General features: G+C 40.5%; 1 protein-coding gene across 9 annotated transcripts in view; it reads right to left on the reverse strand.

Moving 5' to 3' along the window:
* Positions 1–15,219, reverse strand: part of ehbp1l1a (EH domain binding protein 1-like 1a) — a 52,360-nt gene that overhangs the window by 21,549 nt on the left and 15,592 nt on the right. For 3 of the 9 annotated variants that reach the window (XM_083937444.1, XM_083937442.1, XM_083937441.1), the window contains exons 4-15: positions 14,894–14,947; positions 14,601–14,779; positions 14,340–14,479; positions 12,268–12,336; positions 11,663–11,896; positions 9,144–9,320; positions 8,064–8,279; positions 7,809–7,937; positions 4,844–5,059; positions 4,548–4,607; positions 4,371–4,464; positions 125–574 (exon numbers count right to left, since the gene is read on the reverse strand). In XM_083937444.1, the coding sequence (XP_083793570.1) occupies positions 125–574; positions 4,371–4,464; positions 4,548–4,607; positions 4,844–5,059; positions 7,809–7,937; positions 8,064–8,279; positions 9,144–9,320; positions 11,663–11,896; positions 12,268–12,336; positions 14,340–14,479; positions 14,601–14,779; positions 14,894–14,947 (2,018 nt within the window). The remainder of the gene's footprint in view (positions 1–124; positions 575–4,370; positions 4,465–4,547; positions 4,608–4,843; positions 5,060–7,808; positions 7,938–8,063; positions 8,280–9,143; positions 9,321–11,662; positions 11,897–12,267; positions 12,337–14,339; positions 14,480–14,600; positions 14,780–14,893; positions 14,948–15,219) is intronic. The other 6 variants (XM_083937449.1, XM_083937448.1, XM_083937443.1 and 3 more) reach the window with 5 other exon arrangements.

Below are 15,219 nucleotides of genomic sequence, written 5' to 3' on the forward strand. Positions count from 1 at the left end.
AAGGAGTAAAGTATACCAAAGATTGATGTCAGAACAAAAAGGCTGGAGTGCTTTAGAACACTGATGCCCAAACGTACAACAATAAAATGGGGTTTTAACTGATAGAGTGCCACATCACACTTACCCAGAATCCAAAGTTACAGCTTCTTTTTGATGGGTCACTCCTATCCTTCCTATTGGTTTTGTGTCAGAGGTTGTAGCAATTTGGGGCAAGTGCAATAAAGGTTCCTGGAGTAATCTTGAAGTAGGTTGGGAGTTTGTAGGAAAAAGGGGTATATGTTGAATGGGCTCTGGTTGGGCTACTGGATTCCCTAACTGAATGGACATCTTGGACAAGTGACTTCTTGATTTAATTAGAAGCTCCTTGACTGAAGCAGATGTATAATCTTGAGAATCAGGATTTTGCTTAGGTGAAGAAGTTAAGGAAGGAAGTGTTGGCTCGATGTTAGGGAATGTCCTTGTTAGCCCTGATTCTGTTTGATCCATCTGTGTTTTTGGCATCTCAAAATGTTTGAGCCCTGGAGCTACGGGCGTTCTGGGGCTAAGGGGCAGAAGTGAGCCCATGCTCTCAGGTCTGAGGGACAAACAAATGAACATCAGAGTTATGATGTAATGCCATAAGGAAAGTCTTCACCGCAGTAATTCAGTCCATACCCAGGCCATATTCGCACAACTCCACTTAACAGCACACAAGCAAATGAGCAATGTGACATGGAACTACAAAAATGATATATAGCAGAAATGTACAACAGGAGATTCAAACCAGAGTTTTGTGATAAATAACTTAAGGAATGTCCAAGTTGCCTTTGCTTACATTTCAACATACAAAGAACCCTTTTAAAAATCACATATCCCAGGTAATTTCAGCTAAACAAGCAGTGTGATTAACACTTTTTTTAAATAGTGAAACAAGATTATAAATAGTAGAAACTGTTCAACAGAGGGCACCGGGGTCTTGCTTCACCAGATTTTACAGTGAAAACAACTGGGTATTTAAGGATTTTTGATATCTAAAGAAGATCTGTAATGGGCTAAGAAACGCGAATCTGTATAACAGGTACGTTTGACTACATGTGCATTTAAAAAAACATTTTATTGTTATGGAAATTTTGAAGTTCTGACAGGGCAAACCTGTTACTTTCTGCCTTTGAGTGCATTCCTCATTTAATGTAAAGAGGTCTCTATTTAATCTAAAATTGTTTCAAACATTCCCAGAAGTGATTTTAGGCCAAACAAATGGGGAGTTGGTTTGTTCATGGGATTAAGTATCTAAAGCCAAAGCTACTTATCCAAACACAACCAATTAATGGCAAATGCACCTCAAAACATGCTACACTATATTAGCTACTTTAACGATGTTGTGACCCTTGTGTAGAAAGGGTCTTCGATAAAGCCACATTAACTGTTTTTGACTGCTAGAAGGAATTAAGTAGATCTCCAAAGCAAGCTCAGGCCTCATGATCTTACTTAATTTGTACAGGCAACACATCGAGCAAAGACATAGATAGATTGGCATTCCTTTGGAGTACTCTTTTATGGTTAAATGTCAAATGCAAGTCTACAATTTCCAGTCTATTTATTTTTGGAAATAATATCATTTACTTTGCTTCCACAATTTTGCACTGGCCAGGTACCATAACTAACGTATGAGCTTGTGAACTAAGGGTAGCTGTGAATGCTTGTATATTAATTTATACCAGCTGGCAAACCAAAGCAGTTATCCTGAAACTGCACAAAGCTGCAAAGTGTGGTCACTAGCAACATTTTCACAGTACAGGGAGTCATTTGATGCAATGATTAAATTAACAATATTGTTTAGCTTTAAAGGAGCTGTACTCTAAATTCTGGAAAGTAAAGTGGGCTGGGATTACCTCCACATGTCAAAAACTGCCATTTTGTTACGGCCCTCAGCGTCTGATACCAAAAAGGCCCTCACATGCACTAACATGTATGGGCTGCTGGACCAGTTACCAAACAAATAAACAGAGGTCACAAACAGAGGGAGAGTGACTTTATTCTCTGCCTCAGGACACTATTACTTCACTGTATCTTTACATAGAAAACTGTTGTTTGCTGCTGTATTAATGCTCTGAATGTGGAATACATAACCTTTTATTTGTACCATTTGTGGTCTGCTCTGGCTTACTATCCTTCATTTGTCTTGTCACTTAGACAAGATTAGAAATGATTTTTCTTGGTCTGCCAGGATAAACAAAGTATTCTTTGTTTACTTCAGTATTGATCAAGGCTCTGGACCGTATTTCACCTATAATAACAGGGGGGAATCGAGATGAATCCTCTCAAACCTCATTTAAGCCTCGCTTTGCTCAACCTCACATTCAGAGAGCTAAAAGAGTTTGGAACTTATATCCCTGTAGTTTCACATAGCCGGACTTACCGCCACAGCACTGTGTCAACACTGGAGTATGGTCTTGCTATACTACTTATCATTCTGGGATGGGGGTAAAAACACTCTGGCATGTTTGCATTACTTTCTACCAATCACAATCATCTGGTAAGCCAGACTAACATCCCTGTTACACTGCAGTGTGCTGTGCAAAAAGAGAAGCACTACATACTTTGAGTGCCAACTCCTACATAGAACCACACAAGCCACCATTTTAATATATATAACTTTTGTCATCCTGGAATCTAGCAACATAAACCCATGTTTGGTTAGATAGAAAATGTCTCAAAAATAACAGACTACATCTCTCAACAATCTTTATATTCAGTCACTGCAAATCTCCTTTGGCTTTGAATAAAAATATTAACCCATGTCCTTAAGTTTCCAAATGTAAGTATGGAAGAGACCACAATATCATATGCACTATGCAAATAATGTGTTGCTATGTAGGATTACACAGTAAAAGTTGTTAGCAGTAACATACATGCAGTGAAATTAATGTTAGACAAAAAATATATTAAAAAATGAAAAATCTACCACTATATGCTCTAACACTGTTAAATGTAGCAGCAATGTGCTCTGCAGTTCCAGGCATAAGTTGTTGGTTGACAATGTATTTTCCCTGTGTTCAGCTGTTAAATACATTCAGTACCAATCAGTTGTCAAGATGTGACAGGCAGGAAAAAGAAAAGTATCATTGTGTGTTAAACTGCACACACATCTCTCTGTAATTCAGACTCAACCACAGACAATCTTTGATCAGGTATATATTTCACTACTGTAAATATTCATTTCAGTAAATTTAAATTTGAGCTTTTTCTAATATATGTTTAGTCTGTATAACATTTGTTGTTTGTATATCTGGAGTATTGTAACAAAAATAATTTCCCCCTGGGATTATTAAAATATTTCTGATTCTGATTCTGATGGAAATGTATAAATGTTGTGCATTGTTGGAAGGAAACGTACCAGCAGCAAGCAGCCAAACATTTCCACACTCGCATATTTCCTGAACATGAACTAGGAAGTCCCCAACTGCAGCTTCATATATCCAGACAGCACCCACCTGTACTGTCACTGCGTTGATCTCAGCAATCTAATTTACTAAACAGAGGTATACTGTATTATCGGCTATGAGAATACTCAAACGACCCTGCAGCAGTGTCTGTGTGTGTGACCCTTAACCTTGAATATTAAGCCGTATACTAAGAATGTACGTGGAGCATGTCTGGAAACATATGCAGCTTATACAATTATATATTAGTTATTACCTAGCAGGCACTACATCATGAAGGCCCTCAGTACATTTCTATATAATAACTTAAAATCTCACAGGTGGGCTACCCAGTGTCCACTGGATATTCCCAGACCATAGCCTAAACTAAAGAGAGGCAGAATATGTGCTGTTACTCTTTTCTTTGAATCGTCTTTCCTCTCTCTAATAAAAACTTTCTCAAGACTCACTGAACACTAGATTACTTTTCTTGTATTTTCTTGGTCTTGTTTCCGTTACTATCTTGTCTGTTTGATATTTTGTGCTAAATGATTTTGGAAAGCACAGTACTGTGAACTTTGAAATGCCAAATCATGGTCCTCTTACTAGCTTTTTGGAACCCAAAGCAAACTGCTTCTCCAAATGTCCCAAATAAACATCCATGCAAAAACCTTTACACACTTACAACTCATTGGAGTTGTTCTGATACAGATACAAGTCTGGGAAATGCCTCACATACTGCCTAATATCGGCAAGTATGCAAGAACCAATCAAATAGCACATATTTTACAGATGTTCCTCCTTTCATCCTCCTATCCGAACATCTCTACAACTCATTAATACATCTGGCATTACAAACTGATGCCTTTAAAAGTGTTTAAAGGCATCCATTTGTGTTTCTTTGCAGCCATGCCAACCACACCAAATATTAGTAAGCACCAAACCTAACAACTTTTTATATCTACTCACCCTGCTGATGCCTTCACAACCTCGATTCCAAAATGTGCATCTCTCTTCCGCTCTGAGGACCTGGGCGGCTCTGGCCTCCAACTAGGATCAGGGACTGAACAATAAAATGTCATATAAGGTTCACCATGAAGTCATTGCATATACATCTATTCTACTCTATTCAGTGTCCACACTCACTTGTAGGGGCTGTACACTGGTGATCCTCTTCACTCAGGGTGCTCAACTGTCTTTTGAATTCTAAAATGAAAAGAAAAGCATAGAAGAGATTTTACATCAGAAGCTGAAAGTGTTCATGTGCCACCTCACCAGCACAGCATGTGCAGTGAATACTGTTTTTGCACCTGTGTGGAATCAAGTGTTTAGCTGCTTTATTTATAACAACCAGCAGGGGGAGACACATGCTTGGATATTGGTGGAGTTGATGCTAATTCTAAAAAAGCTGGAACAACATGGTTCCTGTTTTTATTCTGTACCTTCATCTTGGTCACTGTGGGAGGTTATGGCAGTTTGGGATATATGAGGCGGATAAGGAGGAGGAGGCCCAAAGAGAACAAGAGCAGAGGAAGGATTTAAAGGAGAAGGTGAGGGCGTCTCTACTGTAGGTGTGACCTGGGGTCTCCAGGAAGGAACAAATCCAGACCCTCCCTGGGCTTTCTGCTCCAAAGACTGACCAGTGAGAGAGAATGAAGCTGACAGAGAGGAAACATAATGGGGGGGAGGGATGATGGGAAGGAAGAAAGACAGAGGGAAGAGTAGAGGGAATGAAAAGTGGAATATCAATGAAACATAACGAAAGTGTTCTTTCCAAAAATCAGTTCAGCAGGCATTTTCTCCAGTGTTAGTTCCTGTCACTTAGCTCGGTGGGTAACTAACAAAGAGGTGAGAGGGACAGCAGGTAGTGCAATACTTAGAAAGGGACCAATAGAAGCAGGGGGCAAAAAAACAGGGACAAAAACACCATGTAAGAAAGAACAAGAAGATAGAAGATTGACACAGGTCAGGTCCTCAAAGGGACAGCTCAACGTTTTGAAGTGTGGTTGTATAAAGTACTTATCCATAGTCAGTGTGTTGCCATACAGTAGTAGCTCATAAGATAAGTACCTCATACAACCAAGCTCCAAAATAGCCCAGCTATCGCTTTAAGGATGAAGCAGAGTAGATAATAAGCATGACAGTTTAGATACAGTTAGTGAGAAGATTCTTTCTGTATGCCTTTTTGAAACATGAATATCATGGTTAAATGTGTTTGCAATTTCACATCTCATGCTTAGTAACTCAAGATTTAAATATATGAAATCCCTCTAAAATCCCACATTAAGAAACCCAGACCTTGAGGAACCCCATAGAAAAATACATGCTGTGATTTGGGATTTTTTTTTTAAATGTAAAAAACTTTTTTAGATTTCTGCAAGTGTTTCCTTTTTTCAGTGATTGGATGGCGAGCACTTGTAGTTGTGTAAACTGCACATAAACCCCCTTATTGTAAAAAAACAACAACTATAAAAACCATCCATCCTTTGAATGCTCCAGGTCTCTAGTTTGTGGCTGTATAGTTTCATGAGACTCTGATTATCCTAGAGTTTACAACTAGAGTTTAGATTCTCTGCCCGAGTCCGACCCTGACCCGACCCTGGATTTTCTTGGCCAGATCTATGCTCTAGTCACAACAGCTCACTTTATACAGTGAGCTGAAGTTTCAAAAAATGCTTTCACTACAATGAAATAGCTCCTATGAGGACTAACATCAGCTCACATGAATATAACTGGACTGAATCCACAAGAGTCTCAGCTTTACAGTCAGACCCAAGTTATGCAAATTCCAAGACTGTTAATGGACCCCAGTATGCAGCATGGATCTTCAAGTTTCGTATGATACAAATATACTCTAGCCCCGTGAGCCCATCCTGATCTCTGAGCTCCGTTGTATTTTACTCTCAGATCAGTCTGGTAGCGTGCAAATTTGGAGAAGTTTGACCAGCGACCGAGCCAATTAGCGTTGGTTTTGAGCTGGATTTAAGTGATGAAAGGAGAAGAGACTGTTCAGTGTAAACAACATGGAGGCTTCCACGGATGAGAGAGCAGCTATGGAGCACCAGCTCACTAACTCTTTTTTCTCTGGATCCTTCTGTTGAATATGGACCGGGCTCCTGAAATTGGGCCTTTGATCCTTAAATTCACGTTACACAAACGGAAAATATCCTTTACCCACGTGTTGTTTCCTTTTCTGAGCTTTGCTTCCACGCTGTTAGTACGTCATACGCTTCAGTGATCTGATTGGTTGAATTGGCCCGTATGTTGGTGATAGACAGATGGTTTATCCAATCGGCAACCAGTATTTTCAACCCTTCCCCAAAGATCTCCAAACGAGAGTTCCCAGATGGATATGCTGAGACAATAAGAATCAATCCTCTGGAGGAGGTTAAATATCTGCACCCTATCTCTAAAACTGAACCTGCTTCAGCCTTTAAAAGAGAAAAAGTCGACAGGGCCCACATGGCTTTGTCATTCAGAACTAGAAGTATGTAACTTTAAAGTTCCTTGCAGCCTTATTTGCAAAAAAGCTACGACGTTTGCGTCACCTCTCACAGTGAAATACATTCTCCTACATTTCATCAGGTAGAATTAGATAAAGAACTCTGCTGCCTGTTCTATAATATCTGACAGCGCACAAACATAGAAAGACAAGACGTTATTGGGACTCTCGTTTGCTCACATGATGTGCGATATTTGGTTCCTAAAAATCTTTTTAGCAGCAAAAATATAGTTTCACTTTTTTTCCTTCTCAACTCAGTCATTTCTTCAGACATCACTCAAACAGGAGGAGATGATGCATTTGTTGGGGACACATTTGGTGCTCTTATGAGTACTGGCAGAGTGTGTGTGTGTGTGTGTGTGTGTGTGTGTGTGTGTGTGTGTGTGTGTGTGTGTGTGTGTGTGTGTGTGTGTGTGTGTGTGTGTGTGTGTGTGTGTGTGTGTGTGTGTGTGTGTGTGTGTGTGATTGAGTCAAAACCCAAAGTGTATTTTAGTGGGTCAGTGCATTGTTGCGCAAGTATGGAATATCACCGGATTGTCCCCATGAGATTTCAGGTTTCATGTTTCACCCACTTCAACTGCTTACAGCAAGAATAACCAGCAAAGTCGTTTACAAACAGCATGTGAGCAAATCTGAATGTGAAAAAAAATAACCTAATGTCTTAATTGGGCTTGGGAACATATTATTAAGCACATATTATATGAGGCTTCATGTTAGTAAATCAAATGTGAGCCCCGGAGAGAGGGCACTGTGTTCAGATATGAACAGAGATGATGAGAATGAATGAAAGGACACGGGAGTACAGCAGGGAGGCTGACGCTGAATAACAGGGTGGGGGGGGGGGGGGGGGGTAATGTTGGGGGTATGTCAGGCTTGAGTCGGGTTAAAAGGTAGAGCAGCATTACATGGCTTTTTCTGCAGCACTACAGGCTGTCCAGGATCATTGGCAGAGAAATGCAGAAACTTAGGAGAGTGGGCAGGCTGTGCTAGAGGAGCCTGAGATTTAGGAGGCCTCCATTCACTCTGCCAGGAAGCTGGAAAATATAAGGAGAAGGAAAAAAAACATGGCAGGATGGAGGACGAAACACAAGTGAAGGTATAGTCACAGGTGTATGAATTGAAAGGCGTGAACTAGCCTCTGACAGGATCTGTCCCTGTACCTGTCTCAGGGGCAGATGGAAGGCTGGTGGGCCTGGTGAGGACAGAGCAGGGCTCCCCCACAGAGGTGAGGCGAGTGCTGGGCTGTCTGGGAGCAGCAGGAGGTGGAGGTAAAGGAGGGAAGGAGCTGAGAGGAGCTGAAGAGGAGGAGGAGGAGGAGGAGGTGGACACAGACGAAAAAGAAGGAACGCTCTGTGCTCTCCAGGCACCGGGGCAGGCTGAGAGAGGAAGACGCAAAGAATCAAATTAAAGAAATTACTGATGATGAAAGCATACTAAGAGACTAATGCTGCATCAACATTGGGATTTAAAAGAGAGGAATTTTAAAAAGCCACAATTTTAACAAGCTAGGGATGTCGGGATAAATAGATTCTGCCGTAACCACAAAGGTTATTTTTGCATTTGGTACCATTACAACCACTCGGCTCCTTGCACACTGAAAAAATGTGGAGCTAGAAACACTGCAGTCCATTGATTGGTGCAGACGTTCCTCTGTATCATCAGTGAAGAGGAATGGATGGAGCAGTAGAAAATGAAAAGGTTTTTCAGCTCATTTCCCATGGCTGTCCATGGCTTTTACCATCCGGTAATAACCCCACCATACTGTCTGCGGTGGAAACATGAAACAGATCTAGTGTTTAGGTACATGTCCATATACCCTTACCCTTACATATACGGACGGTTCTAAAGGTACTATATTGAAAGTGTTTGATGGAAACGCGTTTTTAGCTTCTATGAGTACATGCAAAACCCAATATTTTTCAGTATAAAGTAGGCTGACGTGCAGGACCAGAAGAATGTAAAAAAAAAAAAAAAAGTTTAAAAAAAAGCTGTTGACAGTCGATTTTCCCGTCTCTTTAGAAAACTGTTGTCCGAAACACCACAAACAAAGGCCAAAGATGATTTCCATGATGCTTTCTCAAGATATGTTTGAGGTAATGCTGAATGAATGGTATTTTTCATGCCTGTCTTTTCTATTGAATGTGAATGCAGCATTAGCCTTTAAAGCAAATCAAACCGTACTCTAATGTACTGATTTCAATCAGAAACCAATCCCAATTTTGAGCGGAATAATGTAATACCTGTTTGTAAGGTATCAGAGAGAGAGGGAGTATGGAGAGGTGGATCAGAGGATGGAGAAGAGAGAGAAGAGGAGGAGGTGGCTTTGGAGGGGGTGAAGGTAGCGAAAGTCTCCAAGCCCTCAGCTGGAGAGGAGTCACTGTGGAAGCTATGGGGCCTTTGCTTGGCTGAAATAGGCACTGAAAACAGAGCAGAGTACAGACAGAAAAGGGGAGAGGAAGACAAACCAAGAGACAGAAACATGGTGAGTGAAACTGGAAATACACAGAATGTTTACAGGTGACCAAACCTGAGAGGAACCTTAAAGAACTTCTAACCCTCTTTCATAACTTTTCCATAGACGGCTTTGTAGTTGTAGTTTAGACCTTCTGATTAACATTTGGGTAGTTCATCATTTTATCATCATTTGATAGGTATTTTGAACTGTGGTGCAAAGTCTTCTGCATTGCTTTTGCTTTTTGGGAGGGTGACAGGAAGAAGAAGGAAATGAGAAAGAAACCTGAATTACCACATTGTGGTTGGATGCCAAAAAGTCAAGTTTCAGTTTACATCTAAACTGTCCAGTATTACATGTATTATCTAGTGAAGACTTTGAAGGAATTTAAAAAAAAAGTATTAAAGCAGTTCTTTCCTTTCTGGCATGTGGCATAGCCTCATGAGACCGTCCCGATCTTGCAAACAGACAGGAAATGGGGTGAGAGAGAGAGAGGGGGAGACATGCAAAGGGCAGCAGCTGCTTCGAGGACCTTCAGCCACTTTACACGGGGCGACCGCTCTAACCACTGTGCCACAAGCCGCCCTGCTCCATTGTATTTTACTCTCAGATCAGTCTGGAAACGTGAGGCAGAGAAAATTTGGAGAAGTTTGACCAGAGACCAAACCAATCAGAGTTGGTTTTGAGGTGGATTTAAGTGACGAAACTAGAAGAGACTGTTCAGTGTAAACAACATGGAGGCTTCCACAGATGAGATGAGCAGCTATGGATCAAGCTGCTCACTAACTCTTTTTTCTCTGGATCCTTCTGTTGAATATGGACCGGGCTCCTGAAATTGGGCCTTTGATCCGTAAATTCACGTTACACAAACGGAAAATATCCTTTACCCACAAGTTATCTACTTTCTGAGCTTTGCCTCCACGCTGTTAGACCGTCATACGCTTCAGTGATCTGATTGGTTGAATTGGCCTGTATGTTGGTGATAGACAGATAGTTTATCCAGTCAGCAACCAGTATTTTCAACCCTTCCCAAAAGATCTCCAAACCAGAGTTCCCAGATGGATCTGCTGAGACAATGAGAATCAATCCATCTGAAGGAGTCAGGTTAATGTGGCACAGCACTTTTTGAACATGAACATGAACATGAACAACTCCACCTCCCTCCAAAGTCCCACCCTCTTCCCCCTGCCTGACCTATGACGCCCCCTCCCCTCCCGACTGGCAAGCGGTGACAGTGGTAGGCAACTGGAAGGGACGCTGCAATGATTGCAGGAAGCTCAGCAAATACTTTTACTTAGACCGAATAAAATGATTGGTCGGACGTTTATCAGAAATATATGAGAATTGAATATTGATGAGTTTCAACACCTGGTGGATTTCTTTTACATTTTAGCGCGCCAAACGCTTATTAGGAGCATTTGAAGATTACAAAAGAAAAGTGTAAAAATGCCAGAAAGGTAAGAATTGCTTTAAGTGTATTTTTTTGGTGTAACGTGGATGCTTGACACACATCTTCAGATCTCTACAGTCAGCACAGTTTGAAGATCAGTGTCACCAGTTCAGTATCTGACCATCTGAGTTTTACAACATGATGATGTCACAGTGAAGTGGACTTTTGACCTTTTGGCTCATATGTCAAAGCCTTAGTTTTTGAGTTTTTGGTCAAGATGCTCTGAAATCGGAGTAGATCAGGTAGATTCTTTTTTTGGCCACTGAGCTCTTGATTGTGTTACTGTTCACTCCCGTTCAGTAAATATAATTTGTTCTTTCAACATTTGGTTCCCAGACTATGTTCAAACTACAATTGAACATGGGCTGGGCGATAATTGGATATGATGATTTATTGTCTTTCAATGGATAGGTATCCTGATTAAGTCATATATTGAATTATCGTTATACCCAATTACATCCTCTAAATTGATACTATTATAAGCACATATTAACCAAAAATTTGATGTGAATATTTTTGCACTGAAGTTCTTAAATATTTATATGTAAAGACTATGTATTTATTGAATTGCCAAAGAAAATGTTATATTGTGATATATTTTGTTATTGAGATATGAAATGACCTGTATCGCAATAGAACATTTTGGCCAAACTGTAAAATGTCTTAAAATGTCAAAACTTGACACTTTACAGTTGAGTTTTAAAACTTGAGCATTGACTGGAGAGTACATTCTGAATGATAACCCAGGAACAGGATGAATTCAGTTCTTTACTAAAAAATGACGGATCTACCAAAAATAATCTGACCCTAACGAAAGCAGAGACCACACGGGATGAGGGATATCTGTTGAGCGATACCTGATCCGGCAGCGGGCTGGAAGATTTTGGGAAGTGCAGGAGGGTGAGCACGTGTAAAGGCTGGCAGTGAGTAGGCATAGGGCGAGGGCCGAGCCTGCTGGGCATTGCTTGGTGGTCGTGTACGCAAAGAGGATGGAACAGAGGGGTCTGGGGGTTCAGGCAGAATAGGACGAGATGGGACCGAGATGGTGGAGGAAATGCCAGAGGACGTTTTCCAATCCATCTCTGAGGTTACTGGGTGAAAGACAAGAGATGGGTAGAATGGAAGCACCGGGTGAAGAGGCAGATTGAATGAAGGTTTGAAAGCAAAAGAAGTTTAAGTAGAGGGGAAGACGGGAACGGTAAAACACAGAACAAAGATGTAGAGATGGAGGAGCAAATGTGGGAGCTAGGTTTTGCAGCATATTGGAGGAAACACAATGAGGAGAGGAAGTGAAAAGAGGAAGAGGAATGAGATGAAAAGGTTGAACTTTGAAAAAAGTTTGTTATTTTTCATGTCATAGACTAAGCTAGGCTACTTTGGTGAATATGAGTAAAAAAATGTCAAATCCATGAGGGGGCAATCAGGAAGGTGGATGAGTGAATGGGGGGAACGGACTGTTTACCTGCGGGGCCTGAGTGAGCCACAGGCCTCCAAGCCAGATCATGTACTCTCGTGACAGAAGAGGCAGAGGCTGGTACAGAAAGAAAAAGGAACAGCAGACAGGGTTATGTGAAAAGGGAACAGAGTTTTAATTGTGGCAACAGAAGAGGAAGCAGCAGTTTGAGAAAGCAGTTCAAAGAGAAAGAGAAAGGTAAGAAGGGGGGCAGCCTTGCTTCACTCCTCACAGCTAATACAGAGTGAAGGCTGACAACATGGCGGGAGTTGGGAGTCTTTCCCAGAATGAATTAGACCCTGTCTGTGTGGCGCTGCGACACTGTATTTAGAACACATTTCTTTGGAAGCGTGTGCATGGTGTTGCTTTCGGTGCGCTTGTGGCTGTTTCAATGCTGCTGAAAACAGAACGGAAATCTTCTGGAGAGAAATCTTTACACAAACATTACATTATAATACTTACATTTACAACTACAGATGTCAATAACTAATATATAACTGACATACTTACCTCTTAGGTAACATAAAATATGTATAAAATATCGTCTCTGTCTGGCAGAATCCTCGTATGTCCATATTTTTTATTTATTTATTCATAAATCAGTGGCAGTGGTCAGTTTTTATATCTGTGTGTGGGTCTTATAAAGTTTAAACCAATGAAAATGATGGAAAAAGAGCATGTGACTAACTCTCGTAACACCATTGGATCCTCAAACTGTCAGCAAAACCTCCCATTCCTGAAAAATGACAGTTTTGAACATACAATGTTTCCGCCAGACACTAACGTTTTATTTTTTTATACAAAAGAAAGTAGAAAGTACACTAACAAAGTATTTACGGTAGGCTGCCAATACCGAATACAGTGCTTTCAACAGTATATATTATTATTTTTTTGTTATTTAAGGATGTAGAATGAATGCCATATAACTTTCTTTTAATGAAGTTTAACTGTCAGTCGTGGAAAAATACAGAAAAAGAATAAAAACTGAACTACTTTGAAGTAGTTTTTCTGTGGGGCTAAATTACGTGGTATCAGATCCATGTTGTGTATTTGCTGCTATGGATACCAGCATTTAAGGTAGTATCAGAGGCATTTCCAATACTGGTCTCTTTATCGGACCAACTCAGTTATAATGGCAGGTGTTTCCACTGGTAGATTAGACGGAACAAAATTAAAGGGGAACTACGTTCATTTTCAAAATTCAATGTTATACCTATGCTCTAAAACCGTCCAAAAATATTAGTAGGCGAGTGCTAAAACTCCAGTGTGTGATGTCATCAAGTAGAATCATCCCAGGGTCTTTTTTGGCAAATACACTCACAATTTTTTTGTGTAATAACTATTAACGGAGAAATCCCAGGTAGTCGCTAACAGCCGAATGCATCTAACACTGATTAAGTGAAGGTATTCAAAGGTCTTTTTTAACCACTAATACTGCTCAAAATAACAACAAACCTCTGCAGCAGCATGAGAAGAGTCCCTACACACAAAACAAAGCACCAATGGGCTCCTTCGTTTTGGATTGACTTTGCTAATCCACTTGAATGGACTTTACTATGAGAGGAGCTGGTACAGGGGCCAGTAGGTAAGTCTTTAAAACACTCTTTTAATGAACTCTGGGTTCTCTAACTACGTTGTTGGTGCTTTGTTTTTTGTGTAGGCACTCTTCTAATGCTGCTGCAGAGGTTTGCTGTTATTTTGAGCAGTATTAGTGGTTAACAGAGATGTTAGAATGCCTTCAAAGTACTGCCCCAAGCTAATCAGTATAAGCAACATTTGGCTATTAGCGACTGTTAGCGACTGTTAGCGTCTCTCCTCGATTTCTCCGTTAATAGTTTTTACACAAAAAATGATCTTGAGTGATAAACAGAAGATAAACCAATCTTGTTTATAGATCCATTAGAATTGGAAAGACACTATTGTCTATTATGATCTTCAACAGGACTTGATTTGCTTTCATTCAGCTCATATCAATAATTTAACTTTATAGTTTTGGATCAGCGCCTTTAGTAATTGGATTGGATTAGGATTTCTTCTCATATTGTTTTGCTATATTCATCCCGGTGATCCTCAAGTCTTACCAGTAACAGGAGTAGCTGGTCCAAAGCTGGTCCTCCTCTCCTCCCCGCATTCATCATCACTGTCAACAAAGTCATCCAGGTTTCCAATGTCACTCTGTTTCATACTCAGAAGACTGGCCAAACTCTGCATGTCCTCATCTCTGGAGAGCACAGAAAGAATCCTCTTAAATGAGATCTCAGATATCAGTATTGATTTCAATTCTTCTTCTTTGAGGATCTGTCAATAAATGATATTGATATGCTGCTGGGGTAGTGACTTACGTGGCCTTGCCCTCTTTGAGAAAGATACAAGACAAGTTGAGTTTGAGCGTGGCCTCCACCACTTTGACGGAAAGGGGTTTGAGCTTCAGTGTGACATCATACTGGGCCGGCGTGGCGCTGGCAAACTTCCTCATATTGACTTCTGCTGATGCCAACACCTTCCTACGGCCTTTTGTCTCCTAATGAATAAAACCAGTGCACATGGAGGTCAAGATTGAACACAGAAAAAAGCCTTCTTCCTGAGAACAAACTGTTCTACAATTAAAAGTCAGTGATGTGAAATCACAACTCACATTTTCAATGACAAAGGTCCAGTCCTTGTCTTCAAACTCCTCTGCAGTAGGGTCCTGTTGACAGACAAATACACCAAGTTATGCATTCCCATTTCTAGATGATTTATGGGAGCACGATGTTTTTTCACAATGAGAAACACTCACAGTAATTTGGTTGTGGTTGATTTCCATCATTAGGATAATCGTGAATACTCTCACAAGAGACTTGACCCACCAATTGACTGCAGTTTACTTCATCTTTTCCTGTAACGTTCATTTGGCCACAGCCAAGAAGTAAACTGAAAAACTGACTTTTTGGTATAGTAAAATGTATTAAATAAATCAAA

Source organism: Echiichthys vipera, assembly GCF_963691815.1.
Source record: "Echiichthys vipera genome assembly, chromosome: 22".
NCBI classification, from domain to species: Eukaryota; Metazoa; Chordata; class Actinopteri; order Perciformes; family Trachinidae; genus Echiichthys; species Echiichthys vipera.